Below are 18972 nucleotides of genomic sequence, written 5' to 3'. Positions count from 1 at the left end.
AGGAGTTTGGGAGATGCAGTTCAGTCCATGGACCTCTGCTCAGCTCCTCACTGGCTGGTGGGCCCTAGCCAGGCCTGTTCTTTGAGGAACAGGGATGGCAGGCCTGCCCAGATTGTGTGGTTGGACTCAACAGGGAGCACCCAGCTCAACTTAGTGACCCTCCAGAGCACGTCCAGCGATGGCCACTCGCCCGCACCATGCCCTTGGTAGCCATTATTCAATGTGCGAGGGTAGTGGTTTGCTTCAGCCTACACGTCTCCAAAGCCAAGGCCGCCTCTCAGAGTCTCCATCATTCGTCCCTGCGTTTTCCCTGCTTGTTGAGTCTCCATGAAGTAACTGAGCACCAGAGACTCCGGGTCCTGAAGCCGGGACAGGCAGTCTCAGCAAGCACAGTGCCCCTGCCTCCTTGTTTCCTTACACAGGTCAAGCTGAGCGGGAAGACCGGCCACCAGGCAGACATCACTTTGATTGATGGCAGCCTTCTCGTGATGGCCGTCGGGGAGACTGCCCTCAGGTGAGAGTCTGTCTTTCCAGTGCCCCTCAATGAGAATTCCCTACGGAACAGGCTCGTCTAAGGCAGCTTTATGTCGGAATGTAACAGCATATGGACTGTAAAATGCATATATAATGATGACCGCTCACACACTGGACATACCCATTCACCAGCTCCCAGACTGAGGAGCTGAGCGTTAGAGACCCCAGGAATCCCTGCCTGCCCTGCTGCGCTGCCTCTGGGCTCCCCCTACCCCCGGGGGCGCTGCCTAGGTGTCTGCCCCTGGAATCTGTTTTCTTGGTTTTTCGGAGCGTGGCGTAACTAGAGTGAGTCGTGCTGGTCTCTCCTGCTTGCTACATTAGCGCAGTGTGCTACCCGGGTGCTGTCTCATGCTCTGCATGGGGCTGGAGTGCTGTGTTCTTATGGTGACCTCATGCCATACACAAACCATCTTCTATCAGAAGCTGCTTTCTTTGATTATAAACAGGATGTAAAATGCCCTAAATGTAACATCGGTGTTCATTTTCATATCAGGAGTCTTGCGACTTGCTTTCTTTTCCCTTGTAGATTCTGGGATATAGAACGAGGAGAGAATTACATACTGAGTCCAGACGAGAAGTTTGGCTTTGAGAAAGGAGAGAATATAAACTGTGTTTGTTACTGCGAAGTCAAAGGTGAGGCTTCCTGGCCTGGCACGAGAGAAACAGAACCAGCCACAAGTCTTGTGCTCGGGCAGCAAAATAACGGTCGTGAGATTTGGAGGCTACTCCAACAATGGCAACTTGATAGCTTGCAGTCGATCAAATAGTCGGCCAAGGACAAGCAAGCTACAGCAGAGCTCTGTGATCCCACCTACAGGCCAAGGGGTTTGGTCAGAAGAATGACAACCTGGCATCCCAGCACTTCGGGATGCTGAGGAGGGAGGATCCCAGCACTTTTGGAGGCTTGAGTCCAGGAGTTTGAGACCAGCCTGAGCTACGTAGTGAGACTCTGTCTCCACAAAAAATACAAAAATTAGCCAGATGTGATGATGTACAGTTGTGGTCCCATCTACTCAGGAGGCTGAGGTGGGAGGATTGCTTGAACCTGGGAGGTTGAGGCTGCAGTTAGCTGAGATGGTGCCAGTGCACTCCAGCCTGGGTGACAGCGCATGACCCTGTCTAAAAAGAAGCATGACAAACCTATTCCATGCTCATTGATCTCTGTTCGCTCCTGAAATGCCACAGGAAAGACAGTTCAGGAAGTGTGTGTGCACATGTGTGTATGTATGCATATGCACATCCAGAGCACAGGAGCCCAGGAGGTGAGCCGGAGCTGCGTTCTTCCAGTGCCTGCTGAGTGCTGAGCACAGGGCAGCCCTGAGCCAGGTCTTATGGCCTCTGGGAAAGCTGGGAGAGCAGCATCCCCACCACCCCAGCACCAGTACTTTGAGGCCAGGGTGGGAAGGACCTGGGCAGGGCAGAAAGGCACAGCCAGGGACGAGGCGGAAAGGCAGCAGACTGGGCGAGGGCTGATGCTTTGAAGAAGGGGTCAGAGAAGAGAGCTTATTGATGTTGTTTTTCCTTTCCAATTCTGTTCACATGCGGTTTGTTTCTACCTGTAGGTCTTCTGGCCGCTGGCACTGACAGAGGACGAGTAGCCATGTGGAGAAAAGTACCAGGCCTCCTGGGCAGCCCTGGGGCAGAGGGCAGGGACAGGTGGGCCCTTCAGACCCCTACTGAGCTCCAAGGAAACATCACGCAAATCCAGGTACAGCCTGCAAGGGTGTTCAGTGCATTCACTTTCTGCTGCATGCAAGTGGAGGCCATAACTGACTTTGAACCTTTTTTTATTATTCAACTTAAGATTCTGTGCAGATAACAATAATAAGACATTTTAAAAGAGATTTAGGATTTCAGAATTGCAGTGAAGAGATTGTGGACCTGTATTAGTTAATACTGGTCTACCTACCAGCCCGTCCCTCCATCTCCGTCTCTCTCTATATATATATTAAAAAGGCTTTACAGAGATAGAACTCATAATATATACCACGTGGTTTTTGGTATATCCACAGAGTTTTACAAACATCACCGCAGCAAATTTTACAATAGTTTCATCGCCACAAAAAAATCTGTGCCTTTTAGGGGTCACCCATATTTCCCCCTCTCCAGTCCTTGGCAGCCACTAAAGTACCTCCTGCCTCTAAGGATTTGCCCGGTCTGGATGTTTCATGGAAACTGAATCACACAACACATGGACTTTGTGTCCATCTTTTAAGTCTAAATCCCTCCAGATGGCAGCCTGTGTCAGCGCTTCACTCTGCTGTGCACAGACCACGGTTAGTTTCTCCATGCATCCGTTGATGGACATTTGAATAATGCTGTTATGATCACTTGGATACAAGTTTTTGTGTGCGGATGTTTTCATCTCTTCAGCATTTGGTTCTTTCTTAGGGTTTCTCTCTGTTCCTGCTGGGACACTGGCATCGTACCCTCCTCTGCTTCGCCAGGCACGGTTTCCTTTGGTTCTTTCGGCAGATGCGTAGTGGCCACTTTGAAGTCTCTGCTGAGCCCCACGTCTGGGCCCTTTCATAGCAGTCTCTGGTGTCTGGGTTTTCCTGTATATAGTTCATGCTTTCCTATTTGCATGGCTTTTCATTTACTTTGATAGATTTGGAAGTTTCATGTAAAATTATGAAACTGACATTTCACATCAGCGAGCAAAGGCTGGATGGTTTAATCCATTGTATGAATTTCCTGTCCCTATGTCACACTCGGAAAACCTCTAGAAGATGTTCTTCCCATCAGAACAGATTTATAAGTGCTGCCCGTCCAGTCACAACTCCTGAGCATCAGTGTTTTGAAGTCTTTCTACAGAGCACACAGTAGAGCTTTATAAAGCATTTATTGAAATCATTTTCAAGTCTGAAACAATGGTGCCTGGAGAATGGTCTGGGCTCTCGTGTGTGGAAGCATTCCCCTGCTGCATCTTTCTCTTGCTCTGTTCTCACATTTGGTTCTTTCTCTTGCAACCTGGAAATGAAGTGGGGCTCCAGGAAGAACCTGCTGGCGGTGAACAGCGTCATCTCCGTAGCCATCCTCAGCGAGCAGGCCATGTCATCACACTTCCACCAGCAGGTGGCTGCCGTGCAGGTCTCCCCGAGCCTGCTGAATGTGTGCTTCCTGTCCACGGGGGCAGCACACAGCCTGCGCACCGACATGCACGTCAGCGGGGTGTTTGCCACCAAGGTGACTGCCAAGCGGACCCGGGGTTGGAGGAGGGGTCTTCAACACAGACAGAACAACTGCCCCATCGTCAGGTAGTTCAGGCCAGCAAGGGCCCCAGACGGCAGGTTAGGCACCCTCAGTTCCATCCTTAACGAGCTTATTTCCTGGACATCATATTCACAAAGAAAATAGTAATAAAAACAGGCTGGGCGTGGTGACTCACACGTCTAATCCCAGCACTTTGGGAGGCTGAGGTGGGCAGATCACTTGAGGTCAGGAGTTTGAGATCAGCCTGGCCAACATGGTGAAACTGTCTCTACTAAAAACACAAAAATTGGCCGGGCACGGGGGTGCAGCCTTCCTACTCGGGGCCGATGCATGAGAATTGCTTGAACCCGGGAGGCAGAGGTTGCAGTGAGCCAGGATTGCACCACGCACTCTAGCCTGAGCAACAAGAGCAAAATTCTGTTGGAAAAAAAAAAAGTTAATTTAAAAAGTAAATAAAGGAGAGAGAGGGATGCTTCGCCATTCCCCAAACTTAGAAAATAATCATAATAAAACCCAGGGATATTTTACTTAACTTGGAAAACAGCCTTAACCTGTGTCCAGGGAGGACCCAGTGATCTCATAGTCTTAGGGTGCTGGAGTGGCAGCGTTTGGAAGTGTTTTGAGAAGGAGGAGGCTTTGCACGTGTGCCGTGAGGGGTGTGCAGTCCGCACCTCACTTTTCCTGCCCTCTGCCTGAACGTCCATGCTTCTTTTCAGGATGCTGTCGCAGTCTGGAACGGAAGGGAGGTGGCGATATTTGAGCTTTCCGGAGCCACGATACAGAGTGCAGGTGGGTTCTTTTCAGCCCGACAGAGGCACTCCCAGTACCTGGCTTCATTTTCTCCCTGCCTAGTGAGAGGGCCACTGTGGTGCAGTCGAGGGCCGGCACAGAGGCTGGGAGACCCTCGTGCCTGTGCCTGCATTTCCAAAGCCAGGGCTGCCAGTGCATCCTGGGGCCTGCTGTGTGGGTGTGAACAACCACAGTGCTTTTGTGTGGTTCCTTCCTGGGAGGGGGTGGCTACTGCCCACCATCTTCTGAAATGTTTCCAGACCATGCACAGCAGTGAGACCTGTGGTGTCTTGACCCACGGCTAGCTTCTGTCTGAAACTTCAGGGTGGCTCTTCAGAGATGCTCCCTTCATCTCAAACACTATTCCAGGTCCCCAAGGTCTCTCCAGCTCTCTGCGGTTAGTTTAGCCACTGTGTTTTTTTGTTTGTTTTTTGAGACAGAGTCTCGCCGTGTCACCCAGGCTGGAGTGTGGTGGTGCCACGTTGGCTCACTGCAGCCTCTGCCTCCCAGGTTCAGCAATTCTCCTGCCTCACACTCCCCAGTAGCTGGGATTACAGGCGCCTACCACCATGCCCAGCTAATTTTTGTATTTTTGGTAGAAACAGTGTTTCACCATGTTGACCGGGCTGATCTCGAACTCCTGACCTCAGGTGATCTGCCTGCCTCAGCCTCCCAAAGTACTGGGATGACAGGCATGAGCCACCCCTCCTGGCCTTGGGCACCATTTTCTTCCTGCTCTCTTCAGCACATCTATGGGAGTTTCCTGGGACATCTGTAGCAATGGACCACAAACTTGGTGGCTTCAGACGACAGAGATGTGAGAAATGTATTCTCCCACTGATCCAGAGACCAGAGGTCCACAATCAGTTTCGATGGGTAGAAGTGAAGGCATCAGCAGGGCCAGGCTTGCTCTGGAGACCCAGGGGAGACTGTTTCAGCTTCTGGTGGCTGCCAGAAGTCTTTGGCTTGTGGTCACAAAACTCCAGTCTCTGTCTCTGTGGTCACATTGCCCCGGTCTGAAGTCTGCCTCCCTCCCTCTTACAGGGACACTCGTGGCTGTATTTAGGGCCTACCTGGATAATGCAGTATAATCTCCCCATCCCAAGACCGTAACAGCTTGTGCCGTATAAAGTAATGTTCACAGGTGCTGGGGATCAGGATCTGATATCTTCAGGGAACATTTCCCAGCCTCTTGCAATGGTGCAGCCATGAGGATGTGCTCCCCAGCGCCCCGCAGTCCACAGTTCACCTTCACCCACACTGACCCCCGGCCACCTGCCCACACAGGAGGCCTCGTGTCATGCCATTCCCAGGCCGGCCGGCCCGTAGTTCGTTTGAACAGCCCCGCCTCCCCAGGCACGTCCCTCACCGGTTACTGCGTCTCCCCCAGATCTTTCCACGTGGCTTTGCTTTCTCCTCCAACACTTTAAAGTTCTCTCATGGCATTTTTCGGTCTGTCCCTGATTGTCCCAATGGTTCACATCTCCCCTCCTCGGTAGACTCCCTAGGAGCGAGGGTGAACCGACACAGCAGGTGCTGAGATTTTTCTGTTTCATGTATATCATCATCTCCCTAACTAGGTTTTTTTTGAGACGGAGTCTTGCTCCGTCACCCAGGCTGGAGTGCAGTGACATGATTGTGGCTCACTGCAGCCTCCGCCTCCCAGGCTCAAGCGATTCTCCCACCTCAGCCTCCCAAGTAACTGGGATTATAGGCATGCACCACAACACCAGGCTAATTTTTGTATTTTTAGTAGAGACGGGGTTTCACCATGTTGACCAGGATGGTCTTGATCTCTTGACCTCGTGATCCACCCACCTCAGCCTCCCAAAGTGCTGGGATTACAGGTGTGCGCCACCGCAGCTGGCCTCTAGATTCCTAGCTATTATGTGGTACAAAAGTAATTGTGGTTAATGGCAAAAACCACAATTACTTTTGCACCAACCTTAATAGTTAGAGCCAGGGACCAGGGCTTGTGGCCACCAAAATTCCACCTAAAATGAGCAGACACTTGCTTAAATGGGTGTGCTGCTGTAGATGCTGTGCTGCTGGGAGCACTGGCTGCCACATGGGAGAGGGGCAGGGCAGGGAGCCCAGAGCCGGGCACTGAGTCACCACGCCAAGCGCAGGCCCTGCACACGCTGCCACTGCTAGCCGCGGCTGTGGACAGTCCCCTGTGCCTCAGAGCCTCGTTTCCTTCACTGCGAGGTGCAGATGATGCCAGGATGCATCAGGAAGCATGTGGGAGTGCTCCTGAAACTCGGGGCGAGTCTCACCGATGAGCTGCCGCCGTCCTGACGTTCACCCTTCGTTTTAGGGACCTTCCTGTGTGAGACACCCGTGTTAGCCATGCATGAAGAAAGCGTTTATACGGTGGAGCCAAACCGAGTTCAAGTTCGAACCTGGCAGGTAAGTGGCTGCTCCACAGCAAGGAAGCTAGAGCAGAGTTTGAGATCCTGCCTCTCAGTTGAGCCGAAGCTCGCTTATTTCCCCACCCGGCGTGTGGGTCTGTCCTCCCACTACTGTTAGGAACTACCTAAGACTGGGCCATTTTTAAGGAAAAGAGGTTTTGTTGACTCACATTACTGCAGGCTGGACAGGAAGCATGGCTGGAGAGGCCTCAGAAAATTTATAGTCATGGTGGAGGTGAGGGGAAGCAGGCACGTCACGCATGGCGGGAGAAGGAAGAAAGCGAGCAGAGAAGGAAGTGCCACACACTCAACAGCCAGAGCTTGTGAGATCCCCATCACAAAACAGCACTGGGGGATGCTGCTAAGCCATTAGAAACCAGCCCCCCGATGTGATCGCCTCCCCTCAGGCCCCACCTCCCAACACTGGAGATGTCAATTCAGTGTGAGATTTGGGTGGGGACCCAGAGCCAGACCATATCCCCTTGCTAGATCGGATTTCCCATGTGAGGTGCTTCATGGTAAAAATGAAACCTGGGACAGCTGTTCAATCTGTGGCTGTCACTTCAGAAATTGGGAGACAGGGTCAGGAAGACTCCACAGAACCGAATACACAGGGTTACGGAAAGAAAAGAAGTCCTTGCTGGGCTTAACATGCACCCCGATGGCTGAGTGGCTCCAGCTCAGGACATAACATCCTTGGCTGGGCTGTCTCCTGCCTGTGTCTTGTGGGAGGACCAGGGCGACCTCTGAGAGGTTCCCTTCTGAGTGGAGTCAGGCACCCACTGCCCTGTCTGCCTCCCACACACTGCTGGAACCTGGGGCAGACACGCTGTGTTGATTTCCTGTGGCTGCTGGAACAAAGGGGCTTCCAACAGACATTTATTGTCTCACGGTTCTGGAAGACAGAAGTCTGAAATCCAGGTGCTGTCCAGGTTGGTGCCTTCTGGAGACTCTGAGGGAGCTCCTGCCCCTCGCCTCTTCCAGCATGAGGTGGTGCTGGCAGTCTTTGGTGTTCCTTGGCTTGTGCACTTGAGCTTGAACCACACGAGTCTGAACTGCAGGGGTTCAGACTGCACAGAGCGAAACCATATCCCCTCTCCTGCCTCTGCCACCCTGAGACACCACGATCAACTCCTCCTCCTGCTGTGCCTGTTCAGTGTGAGGATGAGGAGGATGAAGACCTTGATAATGATCCACTTCCACTTAAATAGTGAACATCTTTTCTCTTCCTTATGATTTTCTTAATCACATTTTCCTTTCTCTAGATGGTTTTGTTGTGAAAAAACAGTATATAATACACAGAACTTACAAAATATGTCAATCAACCGCTTATGTTATTGGTAGGTCTTCTAGCTGACAGCAGCCTGTTAGTAGTTACGTTTTGGGGAAGTCGAAAGTTATGTAAATGCTGAGCACAGTGGCTCACATCTGTAATCTGAGTACTTTGGGGAGCCAAAGGTGGGAGGACCACTTGAACCCAGAAGTGTGAGACCAGCCTGGCCCACATATTGAGACCCATCTGTTAAAGAACAAAAAACCTGACTGGGTGTGTAGTGCGAGTACCAGCTACTCAGGAGACTAAGGTGGGAGGGTTTCCTGAGCCTGGGCAGCCAAGGCTTCGGTGAGCTATGATGGTACCACTGTACTCCAGCCTGGGCAACAGAGCAAGACCTTGTCTCAAAAAAAAAAAAAGTGACGTGAGATTTTTGATTGCAAGGTGGTTGGCGCCCCTGTACCCTTGCGTTGTTAAAGGCTCGTCTGTGAATGCCTCGCTCCAGCTTCTGCCCCGTGCTCAAATGGGCTTCTTCCCTGCGTCTGTGTCTCCTCTTCTGCGTCTGGTTTTGTCTTATGTATTTGCCATTGGGTTTAGCTCTCATCCTCAGCCAGAATGATCTCATCTCAAGATCCTTCACTGCAAATACCCTTTTTCCAAATAAGTTCACATTCACACCTTTTAAATGGACATTTTTTGTTTAAGGGACAAGGTCTCACTATGTTGCCCAGCTGGACTTGAACTCCTGGCTCAAGTGATCCTCCTGCCTCAGCCCCTCAAGTATCTGGGACTACAGGTCTGAGTGGACATATCTTCGGGAGGGGCACTGTTTAGCCCACTGTGTGCAGCAAGGTTCTGTGACCAGGTTGAGAGCTTTTGCCATGACCCTGGTTTTACGTATCTTTGTGATTTTTATCCATCTCCAAGTTCCTTCCTGGAACCCAGCATCTGATTGCCTGGGGTGGTCAGGTTCCCGTCCTGGTACCTCATGTGCTGCTCATGTGCTCCCATCATGGATTGTCGTTTCTTGTTGGCATCCAGATGGGAGACAAGTCAGCGATAAGTACCAAGGAGAAGACAGAAGCGGGTCAGCCCCTCTGTGGAAGGCTTCTGTCTGAATCAGGTGGAGGGAAGAGACACGGAGGAGCCACATGGCTGCGGCGCCCTCCTGGGAGACAAGGTTCACGCAGAGGGAGCTGCTGACACCACTTGTTTCCTTACAGCCTATTGGGTCTGAGTGTGGCAGTAAAGCTGGGAGGAAGAGTTGAGAGCCTTCTGGGTATCCCGTACCCAGAGCAAGCGCACCTTTGTCACTGCCATCACTGTCCCCTCCTGTCTTTTTACATATGCCTCTCTGACTCCTCCTGCTGCATGCGGGCATCTGTTGGGGAGGTAGAACAAGGCTTGGTTTTATTTTTGTTTTGTTTTGTTTTAAGATGGAGTTTTGCTCTTTTTGCCCATGCTGGGATGCAGTGGCACAGTCTTGGCTTACTGCAACCTCCACCCCTGGAGTTGAAGCAATTCTCCTGCCTCAACCTCCCCAGTAACTCAGATTATAGGACCTCACTACCATGCCTGGCTAATTTTTTGTATTTTTGGTAGAGATGGGATTTCACCATGTTGGCCAGTCTTATCTCAAATTCCTGACCGTGGGTGATCCTCCCACCTCGGCCTCCCAAAGTGCTAGGATTACAGGCGGGAGCCACCGCGCCCGGCAAGGCTGTGTTCCTAAGGACACAGGAATGGGGGTACCGACCACTTAGTTGAAAATCCACATGTAACTGTGGGCTCCCCCAGAATGTCAGCGCTAACAGCTTACCACTGACTGGAAGCCTTCTCAGTCACACGAAGCCAATTAGCACACATTTTGTGGTTCTGTGTGTTACATGCTGGATTCTCACAGGAAAGCAGACGTCACTAAGAAGTCATGAGGAGAGAAATGCATTCAGAGCACTGTGCCGTGTCTGTCAGTCCCCGAAACCTACAGGTGGAATCATCGTTCTGAAGTGGTGGCGTCCACAGCTGCAGACCCGAATCTACTGTCCATGGCGAGCAATTCCGCTTCTTTCTGTAATGCCATGGCTTTCCCGCGCTTCTTGGGAGCATTTCCAGCGTCACTAGTGGCGTTTCACATGGGTCCCCTGGTGTTATTCAGGGTTTATACAGTATTACATGAAACACATGAAAAATCCTTTAGAATCATGAGAGATCACTTTTCACTGTGGAAGTGCATGTCACTGGAGAGAGGAGCTGCTCCTGGCCACACTTGAGCTCAGTGACAGCAGGAGGTGGCTGTGAAATGACTGCTGTAGCACAATGAGGCTACAGCTCCTTCTCTGCGGTCTGACTGACCGCATCTCTCTGTTTACACTTCTCTTGCCTGCACATGGTGCCATCTCTGGAAATGTGTGCAGATTTGTGTATACTTCATGGAAGTGGGTGATGAAATACACTAGTATCTACCTGTATTTTATGCATTTAGTACATACCTATTAATTTTTTTTGTTCTTTCTAGCCTACATGGTTTGTCTGAGTTTTCTCAAATTGTCACAAATCTCAAAAAAAAATGCTAAATATGTTTTTTGTTTTTTGTTTTTTTTTTTTTTGAGATGGAGTCTCGTTCTGTCGTCCAGGCTGGAGTGCAGTGGTGCAATCTTGGCTCACTGCAACCTCTGCCTCCCAGGCTTAAGCAGTTCTCCTGTCTCAGCCCCCCCAAGTAGCTGAGAGGGAGCACACCATCATGCCTGACTAAGTTTTAAATTTTCAGTAGAGATGGGGTTTCACCATATTGGTCAGGCTGGTCTCGAACTTCTGACCTCAGGTGATCAACCCGCCTTGGCCTCCCAAAGCGCTGGCATTATAAGCATGACCCACCACGCTCAGCCTTTTAAATATCTTTATTGAAAAAAAGTGCATATAAGTAGGGCCTTGAAAATCAGACCTATATTGTTCAAGGGTTACCTGTGTTAGCTGAGAAAAGATCTCCAGAGGTGGGACTGTGCTGGCACCAGCAGCCTGTGGGGAAATGGCCAGTGGCATGATGGGAAAGGGTGAATGGCCTGCTGGGAGAGGGCCAGTGGCATGATGGGAAAGGGTGAATGGCCTGCTGGGAGAGACCCAGTGGCATGATGCAAAAGGGTGAGTGGCCTGCTGGGAGAAACTAGTTGCTTGATGGGAAAGGATGAATTGCCTGTTAGGAGAGGCTAGTGGCATGATGGGAAAGGGTGAATGGCCTGCTGGGAGAGGGCCAGTGGCATGATGGGAAAGGGTGAATGGCCTGCTGGGAGAGACCCAGTGGTATGATGCAGAACAGTGAGTGGCCTGCTGGGAGAAACTAGTTGCTTGATGGGAAAGGATGAATTGCCTGTTAGGAGAGGCTAGTGGCATGATGGGAAAGGGTGAATGGCCTGCTGGGAGAGGGCCAGTAGCATGATGGGAAAGGGTGAATGGCCTGCTGGGAGAGGGCCAGTAGCATGATGCAAAAGGGTGAATGGCCTGCTGGGAGAGGGCCAGTAGCATGATGGGAAAGGGTGAATGGCCTGCTGGGAGAGACCCAGTGGTATGATGCAAGAGGGTGAGTGGCCTGCTGGGAGAAACTAGTTGCTTGATGGGAAAGGATGAATTGCCTGTTAGGAGAGGCTAGTGGCATGATGGGAAAGGGTGAATGGCCTGCTGGGAGAAGGCCAGTGGCATGATGGGAAACAACAGTGGGCCAACTGAGAAGTCCTACCTGTAGGGTTTGGGAAGATATCTAACAACAGCTGCCGTGGAGTTGGGTCCTTTTATTCCTCTGTTAATTTTTTTTCTCTTTCTTTTATTTTCAGAAACAGGGTCTCACTCTGTTGCCTAGGCTGCATTGCAGTGGCAGTCATAGCTCACTGCAGTCTTCACCTGCTGGGCTCAAGCAGTCCTCCCACCTCAGCCTCCTGAGTGTGGGACCACAGGTGTACACCACCATGCCTGGCTAATTTTTTTTTTTTTTCAGATGAGTTTCGCTCTTGTTGCCCAGGCTAGAGATGCAATAGCGTGATCTTGGCTCACCGCAACCTCTGCTTCCCGTGTTCAAGCGATTCTCCTGTCTCAACCTCCCAAGTAGCTGAGATTACAGGAGTGGACCACCACACCCAGCTAATTTTGTATTTTTAGTAGAGATGGGGTTTCTCCATGTTGGTCAGGCTGGTCTCAAACTTCCAACCTCAGATGATCTGCCTGCCTCGGCCTCCCAAAGTGTGGGGATTACAGGCATGAGCCACTGTGCCTGGCCACCTGGCTAATTTTTTATTTTCATATTTATTTATGAGATGGAGTCTCATTCTTTCGCTAGGCTGGAGTGTGGTGGCACTATCTCAGCTCACTGCATCCTCTGCCTCCCAGGTTCAAGTGATTCCCGTGCCTCAGCCTCCCAAGTAGCTGGGACTACAGACGCATGACATCACACCTGGCTAATATTTTGTGTTTTAGTAGAGATGGTTTCATCATGTCGACCAGGCTGGTCTCTGTCTCCTGATCTTGTGATCTGCCTGCCTCAGCTTCCCCAAAGTGCTGGGATTACAGGCGTGAGCCACCACACCCAGCCTTTTATCAATTTTTTTAGAGATGGGATCTCATCCTGTCACCCAGACTGGAGTGCAGTGCTGCCATCATAGCTCACTGCAGCCTCAAACTCCTGGGCTCAGTTCTTTCTCCTGCCGCAGCCTTGGGACCGCAGGTGCCCATCACCATGCCTGGCTAATTTTGTTATTATCATTACATTTTTGTAGACGTGGGGTCTCACTTTGTTGCCCAGGCTGGTCTTGAACTCCTGGGGTCATGTGATCCTCCTGCCTCAGCCTTCCAAATTGTTGGGATTACAGGTGTGAGCCACCATGGCTGGCCGTTAATTTATTAAGTTACAAAAGGAATACATGTCAGTTGTGACTAGTAAGGTGGTGCCGGCGTGAGTAAGGGTGGGTTGGCGATCCCTCACGGACCTTGTTGGACACCCAGCCTGTCCTTCTAGGACACTCTCCCTCCTCAGGACACAGATGCATGGCTGCTGTTAGTGTTTGTGTCAGGGATGCAGTGACTCCAGATACTCAGGAGCTTCCAGTCCTTAAAAGGACAGCCTCCCGGGCCAGAACTTCAGCTCCTTAGCCCTGTGTGTGTTTCAGGGAGTCACATCTGCCCCATGGAGGACCTGAGCAGCCTCCCACACAAATGCCAAGTGCCATACAAGTGGGTGGTGTGTGGGACCAGTGGTGGTGGGAGGTGGGAAGGGAGGCAGGAGGGCTAGTCAGCTGAACCCTCACCCTGAAGGCAGTTGGGGTTGAAGCCAGGAGTGACGGTACATTTTGTTGATCAAAAAGGAAGAGGCTGAAGCGCAAAATGTGATTTAAACAGTCTGCTTGGCCGGGCACGGTAGCTCATGATGGGAATCTATGTGATTTAAACAGTCTGCTTGGCTGGGCACGGTAGCTCATGACGGGAATCTTAGCACTTTGGGACGCCGAGGCGGGAGGATTTCTTGAGCTCAGGAGTTCCAGACCATCCTGGGCAACATAATGAGACCTCGTCTCTACAAAAAAATACAAAAAAATTAGCCTGGCATAGTGGCACACACGGATGGTCCCAGCTACTTGGGAGGCTGAGGTGGGACATTACCTGAGCCTGGGGAGGTTGAGGTTGTAGTGAGCTGTGATTATACAACTGTACTCTCCAGCCTGGGCAACAGAGTGAGACCCTGTCTCAAAAGTGAAATAAATAAGGGAGTCAGTCGTCTACTTGAGCCAGGATACACAGTTTGCCAGAAAACTCAGTATCTGAGTTTCTGCCAAGGAACATTGGGAATGGGCTCCAGTTGACCTTTGTTACAGGCGGGTTTTTAAAGGCAAAAGAGAGGGACCGGGCATGGCTGATGGCAGGTTGTGTGTTAGGAATCCTCTTCATCGATGGGGGTACCATGGATTAACGATGGGCTGAGCATTGCTGCGGGCGTCGCCCAGTGCAGCTTATTAGGTAAGTTCGTAGCTGCCTGTGGCTGCAGCAGGTGGTTTCCAGAGATGACCACGCGGCTCAGGGGAGAGCAGGGCATGGCGGCTGTCTCACTTAAGCTCTCTAGGGTCCTGATCCCTGAAAAGGACTCACCTTCCTCTGATAACAGTTCTTCTCTTTCCCTAGTTTTGACTTATTTTCTTGGCTTGGCATCATTTTCTTCCTAGAAAGTAACTTCTGTGCCAGGGTAGTGGGGAGCCTCGGGTAGGGGTGGAGAAGAGTGAAGCTGGGGGAGACACCGCAGGAGAGTACCTCCGAAGGCCTGGCCCCAGGCAGCGCACCACCTGCAGAGCTGGAGCAGAGGGGCACTGTGGGTGCCTACAGAGAGTGCAGAACCGAGGATGCTCTGGGTTTTCTAGCCTGGGAGATTGGGTTTATCATGGTGCCTTTAAGTCAGGAACTCCAGAGGCAGAGCCAGCCTAGGGGGCGGGGCAGGATGCCAGATCGAGGTGCTTTGGAGAGCCCTTAGGGGTGTCCAAGAGACAGTTGGAAATACAAGCTCTGGAGATCAGGAACTGGGTCAGTGCCCTAAAGTCAGTACTTTGAGAATTGGGAGTGTTTTGCCATAAAGGTGTTAGTTGAATAACGTAAGAGAGGTAAGCGCAGACCTGAACCCAGAGCCCAGCAGGTAAGGGGTGGGCAGAGAGCAAGCGCACCTAGGAGCCTCCAGTGCCCTCTGTCATTGTTGATGGTGTCGGCCCCGGCCCCATCAGCTAGTCCACTCCATCTGCTCTCTTTATCCTGTGTTCAGGCAGCTGCTTGCTCATTCCATATGCATTTTTTAGGCTCCCACTGGATAAATGAAGTGAGCTTCCTCAGCTTGGAATACCCGCTCCCTGACTCAGTTTCCTAGACACAGTGTGCAGGCTACTGCCCCTTTGCCAGCTTCTGGAGTCTGTATTTAGATTTCCGTGCCCACTAAGTTCTCCTGGACCTCTGCCCTCCTTCCAGCCTGCCTTGCCACTGAGGCTCTGTGCAGCTCCTGGGCACTTGATCTGTGCCTTCCCTGCTGCCTGCCTTGGCCTGAAGATACCTTCAGCTGTTCGCACCAGACTCGCTGTCCCCACGTGGCCCTCCCTGGGGATGTGCCACTCACTTGTGGTGCTCCGCCCACAACGCAGTGCTGGGCAGGGTGTAGCCGTTCACTGGGCATTGGTTGAATTTAGCCAGGAGCTTTACTTTGAAACTCAGAGGGCTAAGGTTAGTCCCTAAAAGACACACCGCAAAGTGTGAGGTCTGCTCCAGCGTGACTGTGAGGCGTGCTTTCTAAAGTGCTATACAGGTCAAGGCGATGTTTTGAAAATATAAATGATATAGATCACTTCCCAGCTCAAAACCCTGCGGTCTTCCAGTTTCACTTAGAACGAAATCTAACTTTTCCCTGTGGCCTCTGCTCACCTGGTTGACCTTTTTTTTTTTTTTTTTTGAGGCAGACTCTCGCTCTGTCACCCAGGCTGGAGTGCAGTGGCACAATCTTGGCTCACTACAACCTCTGCCTCCTGGGTTCAAGCAGTTCTCCTGCCTCAGCTTCCTGAGTAGCAGGGACTACAGGCCCCTGCCACCACACCCCACTAATTTTTGTATTTTTAGAAGAGACGGGGTTTCACCGTGTTAGGAGGTTGCTGATCTCCTGACCTTGTGATCCTCCTGCCCCAGCCTCCCAAAGTGCTAGGTGTGGTCCACCGCGGATGTCTTGAACATTTTACTGAAATACACACACAGAAAGAGTGGGCGTGTTGTGCCTAAGTGTACAGTGCAGGGGCTTCTCATGGGTGGGACATACCCAGGGTGTAACTAGCACCCTTCCTCTCACCAACCTCCTCACCCGGGGTAGCCACTCACATGACACAACATAAGAAGTATTCCCAAGGTTTTTACATGACGCCTCTGCAGACAGGGCCCCCCAGAGCTCCCTGGTGAGTGGGATTCACCTTCTCCCATGCCCGGTACGTTCCTGAGATCCCATTCTTTACCAACATGGCACTTACTCAGCTGAGATTACATGTATATTTGTTCGTTGACCACGCTGCTGTCTGTTTTACCCTCTAGACTGTAGGCACCAGGGCTCTCCTGAGGATAGGGCCTCCTGTTTCCCCCCAGCTCTAGAATCTGGCAGAGGGCTGGGCACACACTGAGCCTTGGTAAACGCTGACTGAATGAGTGGAGCCTACAAGGTTATCTGTGAATGATGTTCAGTGACAAATGTGTAAATTTCTTGTTTTTTCTTTTCTTCAGGGGACTGTCAAACAACTCCTCCTTTTCTCGGAGACTGAGGGGAACCCATGCTTCTTGGACATCTGTGGGAACTTCCTGGTTGTAGGGACAGACCTGGCTCACTTTAAAAGCTTTGATCTTTCCCGAAGGTAAATTTTTTTTCCCAAAAGAAGTGGAAACATTTTTTTAATCAGTCAGGAAACAGTGTGGTGGGCAGAAAGTGAGTTAGAAGCCAGAAAACTCCTTAGGTGCCCATCTCAACACCAACTTGCCCCTCAGGCTCTGGGACGCCTCACGTCAGGGCCTCCGTCCTTGGTCTTTACCTGGCAGTGGAGCAACACGGGGTGTGGGAGGCTTGAGCAGGTGAGGCACAGGGGATTTTGGGGGTGGTGAAACTTTTCCGTATCATGGGTACATGACGTCGTACGTTTGTTGGAACTCATAAAGCTTTATGGTGCAAAGTGTGAACCTTAACGTGTGCAAATTTTTAAAAATTATTCAGGCTGAGCAGAGCAGCTTACACTTGCATTGCCAGCGTTTTGGGAGGCCACAGTGAGAGGACCGTTTGAATCCAGGAGTTTGAGACCAGCCTGAACAACATAGCAAAACCTGTCTCTACAAAAAGTTTAAAAATTAGCTGGGCATGGCGACACGTACCTGTAGTCTCAGCTACTTGGGAGGCTGAGGTGGGAGGATTGCTTGAGCCTCAGAGATCGAGGCTGCAGGGACTGTGCCGCTGCACTCCAGCTGGGCCACAGAGTGAAACACTGTCTCAAAAAAAAATCACTTGGAATGTTAGTTCCATCCCCAGGATGGAACACAGAAGGTAGCAAAACCATCTCATGTGTTAGAAATGTATGAAACAGCTTCACTAAAGGGCATGGGGAGAAGTGCTGACCTGCATCACTCAGGAGGGAGTGCTGGCTCTGCTGAGCACTCGGGTCAAAGGAACTGCACAGGGGCTTGGCTCTAGTTGAGAATCCTGCTCCCTACAGGGGTTGGGATGAGCAACGCTGATCCTGTGATGCATGTGCACAGAAATGCACAGCTGAGCAAATGGAGGGTGGATGGGGGAGCCTGAGATCGCACGGTGGGGGAGCGGAAGTTACAGAAGAGCAAGGGGAGGGGCCAGAATGAGCTCCGGAGAGTAGATGAGAGGTGGAGATGACAGCATGGACAAATGCCTGGCTTCATCGAGAGGGATGACTCTGTGTACAGAATGATAGGTCTGTTTCGATGCACCCACTGGTACACACGTATTTCCTCACCCTGTCAGCTGAGAGGGCCTAGAAGCAACACCTTTGTCACAGCAGGCACACCTGGGGCCCAGACCTCGGTTTCTAACCGCGTCCTCCAATAAAGGAGCCATGGGTCCTTGGAGAAATGCTGACTCTAGTACTAGGGCAGGACATGTGCAAATGAGCTGGCAGCATCTAGTGCTGCCAGGAAGTGAGGAAGTGCTAAAAACAAAACAAAGAACCTCAGAACGATAGCAGGATGGGGGTCACAGAGACACAGAACCCTCTGAAAGAGGTCCTAGTAGCCAAAGCTGCAATCATTGGAGCAAAAAAATAAATAAAGCAGGCCAGGCACAGTGGCTCATTACATTTTTTTTTTCTGGGGGGCCCATTTCATCCTGCAAGTCCCAGCACGTTGGGAGGCCGAGACAGGTGGATTGCTTGAGCCTGGGGGTTCAAGACCAGCCTGGACAACATGGTGAAACCGGATTTCTAGAAAAAAAAAAAATACAGAAGTTAGCCAGGCATGGTGGCTTGCATCTATAGTACCAGTTACTCAGGTAGCTGAGGCAGGAGGATCACTGAGCCCAGGAGCCAAGATCACTGCCCTGCACTCCAGCCTGGGCGACTGAGCGAGACTGTCTGATACAGACGAGTAAGCAAACAGACAAAGCAGCACTGAGTTATACCGCAGAGTACAAAATAAGTACGTGTGAGTCCAAATGACATGAATGATTTAGTCAACAAATAGGGGAAAGAGACATCTCCCATAGAAGAGATCTCCACACGATTCCTGCGGCACCTCTACCCTTGGGAGTGCGGCAAGCCAGGACTCCCCACTCCCCGAGGGCAGCTGGTGCTTCGTGAGGTCCACGCAGAGAGCACAGTATAGGAACAGGCTGACTCCATACTGTAGAGGACCCGGCACAGGAAGGGGAGGACTCCACGCTGGAGAGACTGACAGGCTCCCTTGCCGGGTGACCAGGTCAGCATCAACAGTGATAATTCAGGTTGATAGCGTCTGCCCCTGACATGATCTGATGCAAAGGGCACCTCACCTCTGTGTTGTCCTCCCAGACACCTGGAGCCGCAGTCTAATGGTGAGAGGAGCACCAGGATCTGCCTGCGGTGACCGTGACCACTCCTCCTGAGAAACTCTTCTAGCTGAGAGATGCCTACACAGCCATGGCCGCTAAGTGCCGCATGGACTCCGGGATGGGTCCTGGGATAGCAAAGAGACACTAGGGAAGAACTGAGGACGTGTGAACAC

General features: G+C 51.4%; 1 protein-coding gene across 8 annotated transcripts in view; it reads left to right on the top strand.

Annotated features, from left to right (window-relative positions):
• IFT140 (intraflagellar transport 140) overlaps window positions 1–18972 on the top strand; it is a 98510-nt gene that overhangs the window by 20873 nt on the left and 58665 nt on the right. For all 8 annotated transcript variants that reach the window (XM_009008894.6, XM_035266448.3, XM_078344224.1 and 5 more), the window contains 7 exons: window positions 423–514; window positions 1061–1167; window positions 2097–2242; window positions 3517–3720; window positions 4464–4536; window positions 6854–6945; window positions 16486–16613. In XM_009008894.6, coding sequence (XP_009007142.2) covers window positions 423–514; window positions 1061–1167; window positions 2097–2242; window positions 3517–3720; window positions 4464–4536; window positions 6854–6945; window positions 16486–16613 — 842 coding nt within the window. The remainder of the gene's footprint in view (window positions 1–422; window positions 515–1060; window positions 1168–2096; window positions 2243–3516; window positions 3721–4463; window positions 4537–6853; window positions 6946–16485; window positions 16614–18972) is intronic.

Source organism: Callithrix jacchus, chromosome 12, assembly GCF_049354715.1.
Source record: "Callithrix jacchus isolate 240 chromosome 12, calJac240_pri, whole genome shotgun sequence".
NCBI lineage: Eukaryota > Metazoa > Chordata > Mammalia > Primates > Cebidae > Callithrix > Callithrix jacchus.
The sequence above is the reverse complement of the archived record's forward strand: the minus strand, read 5'-3'. Positions and strand labels throughout refer to the sequence as shown.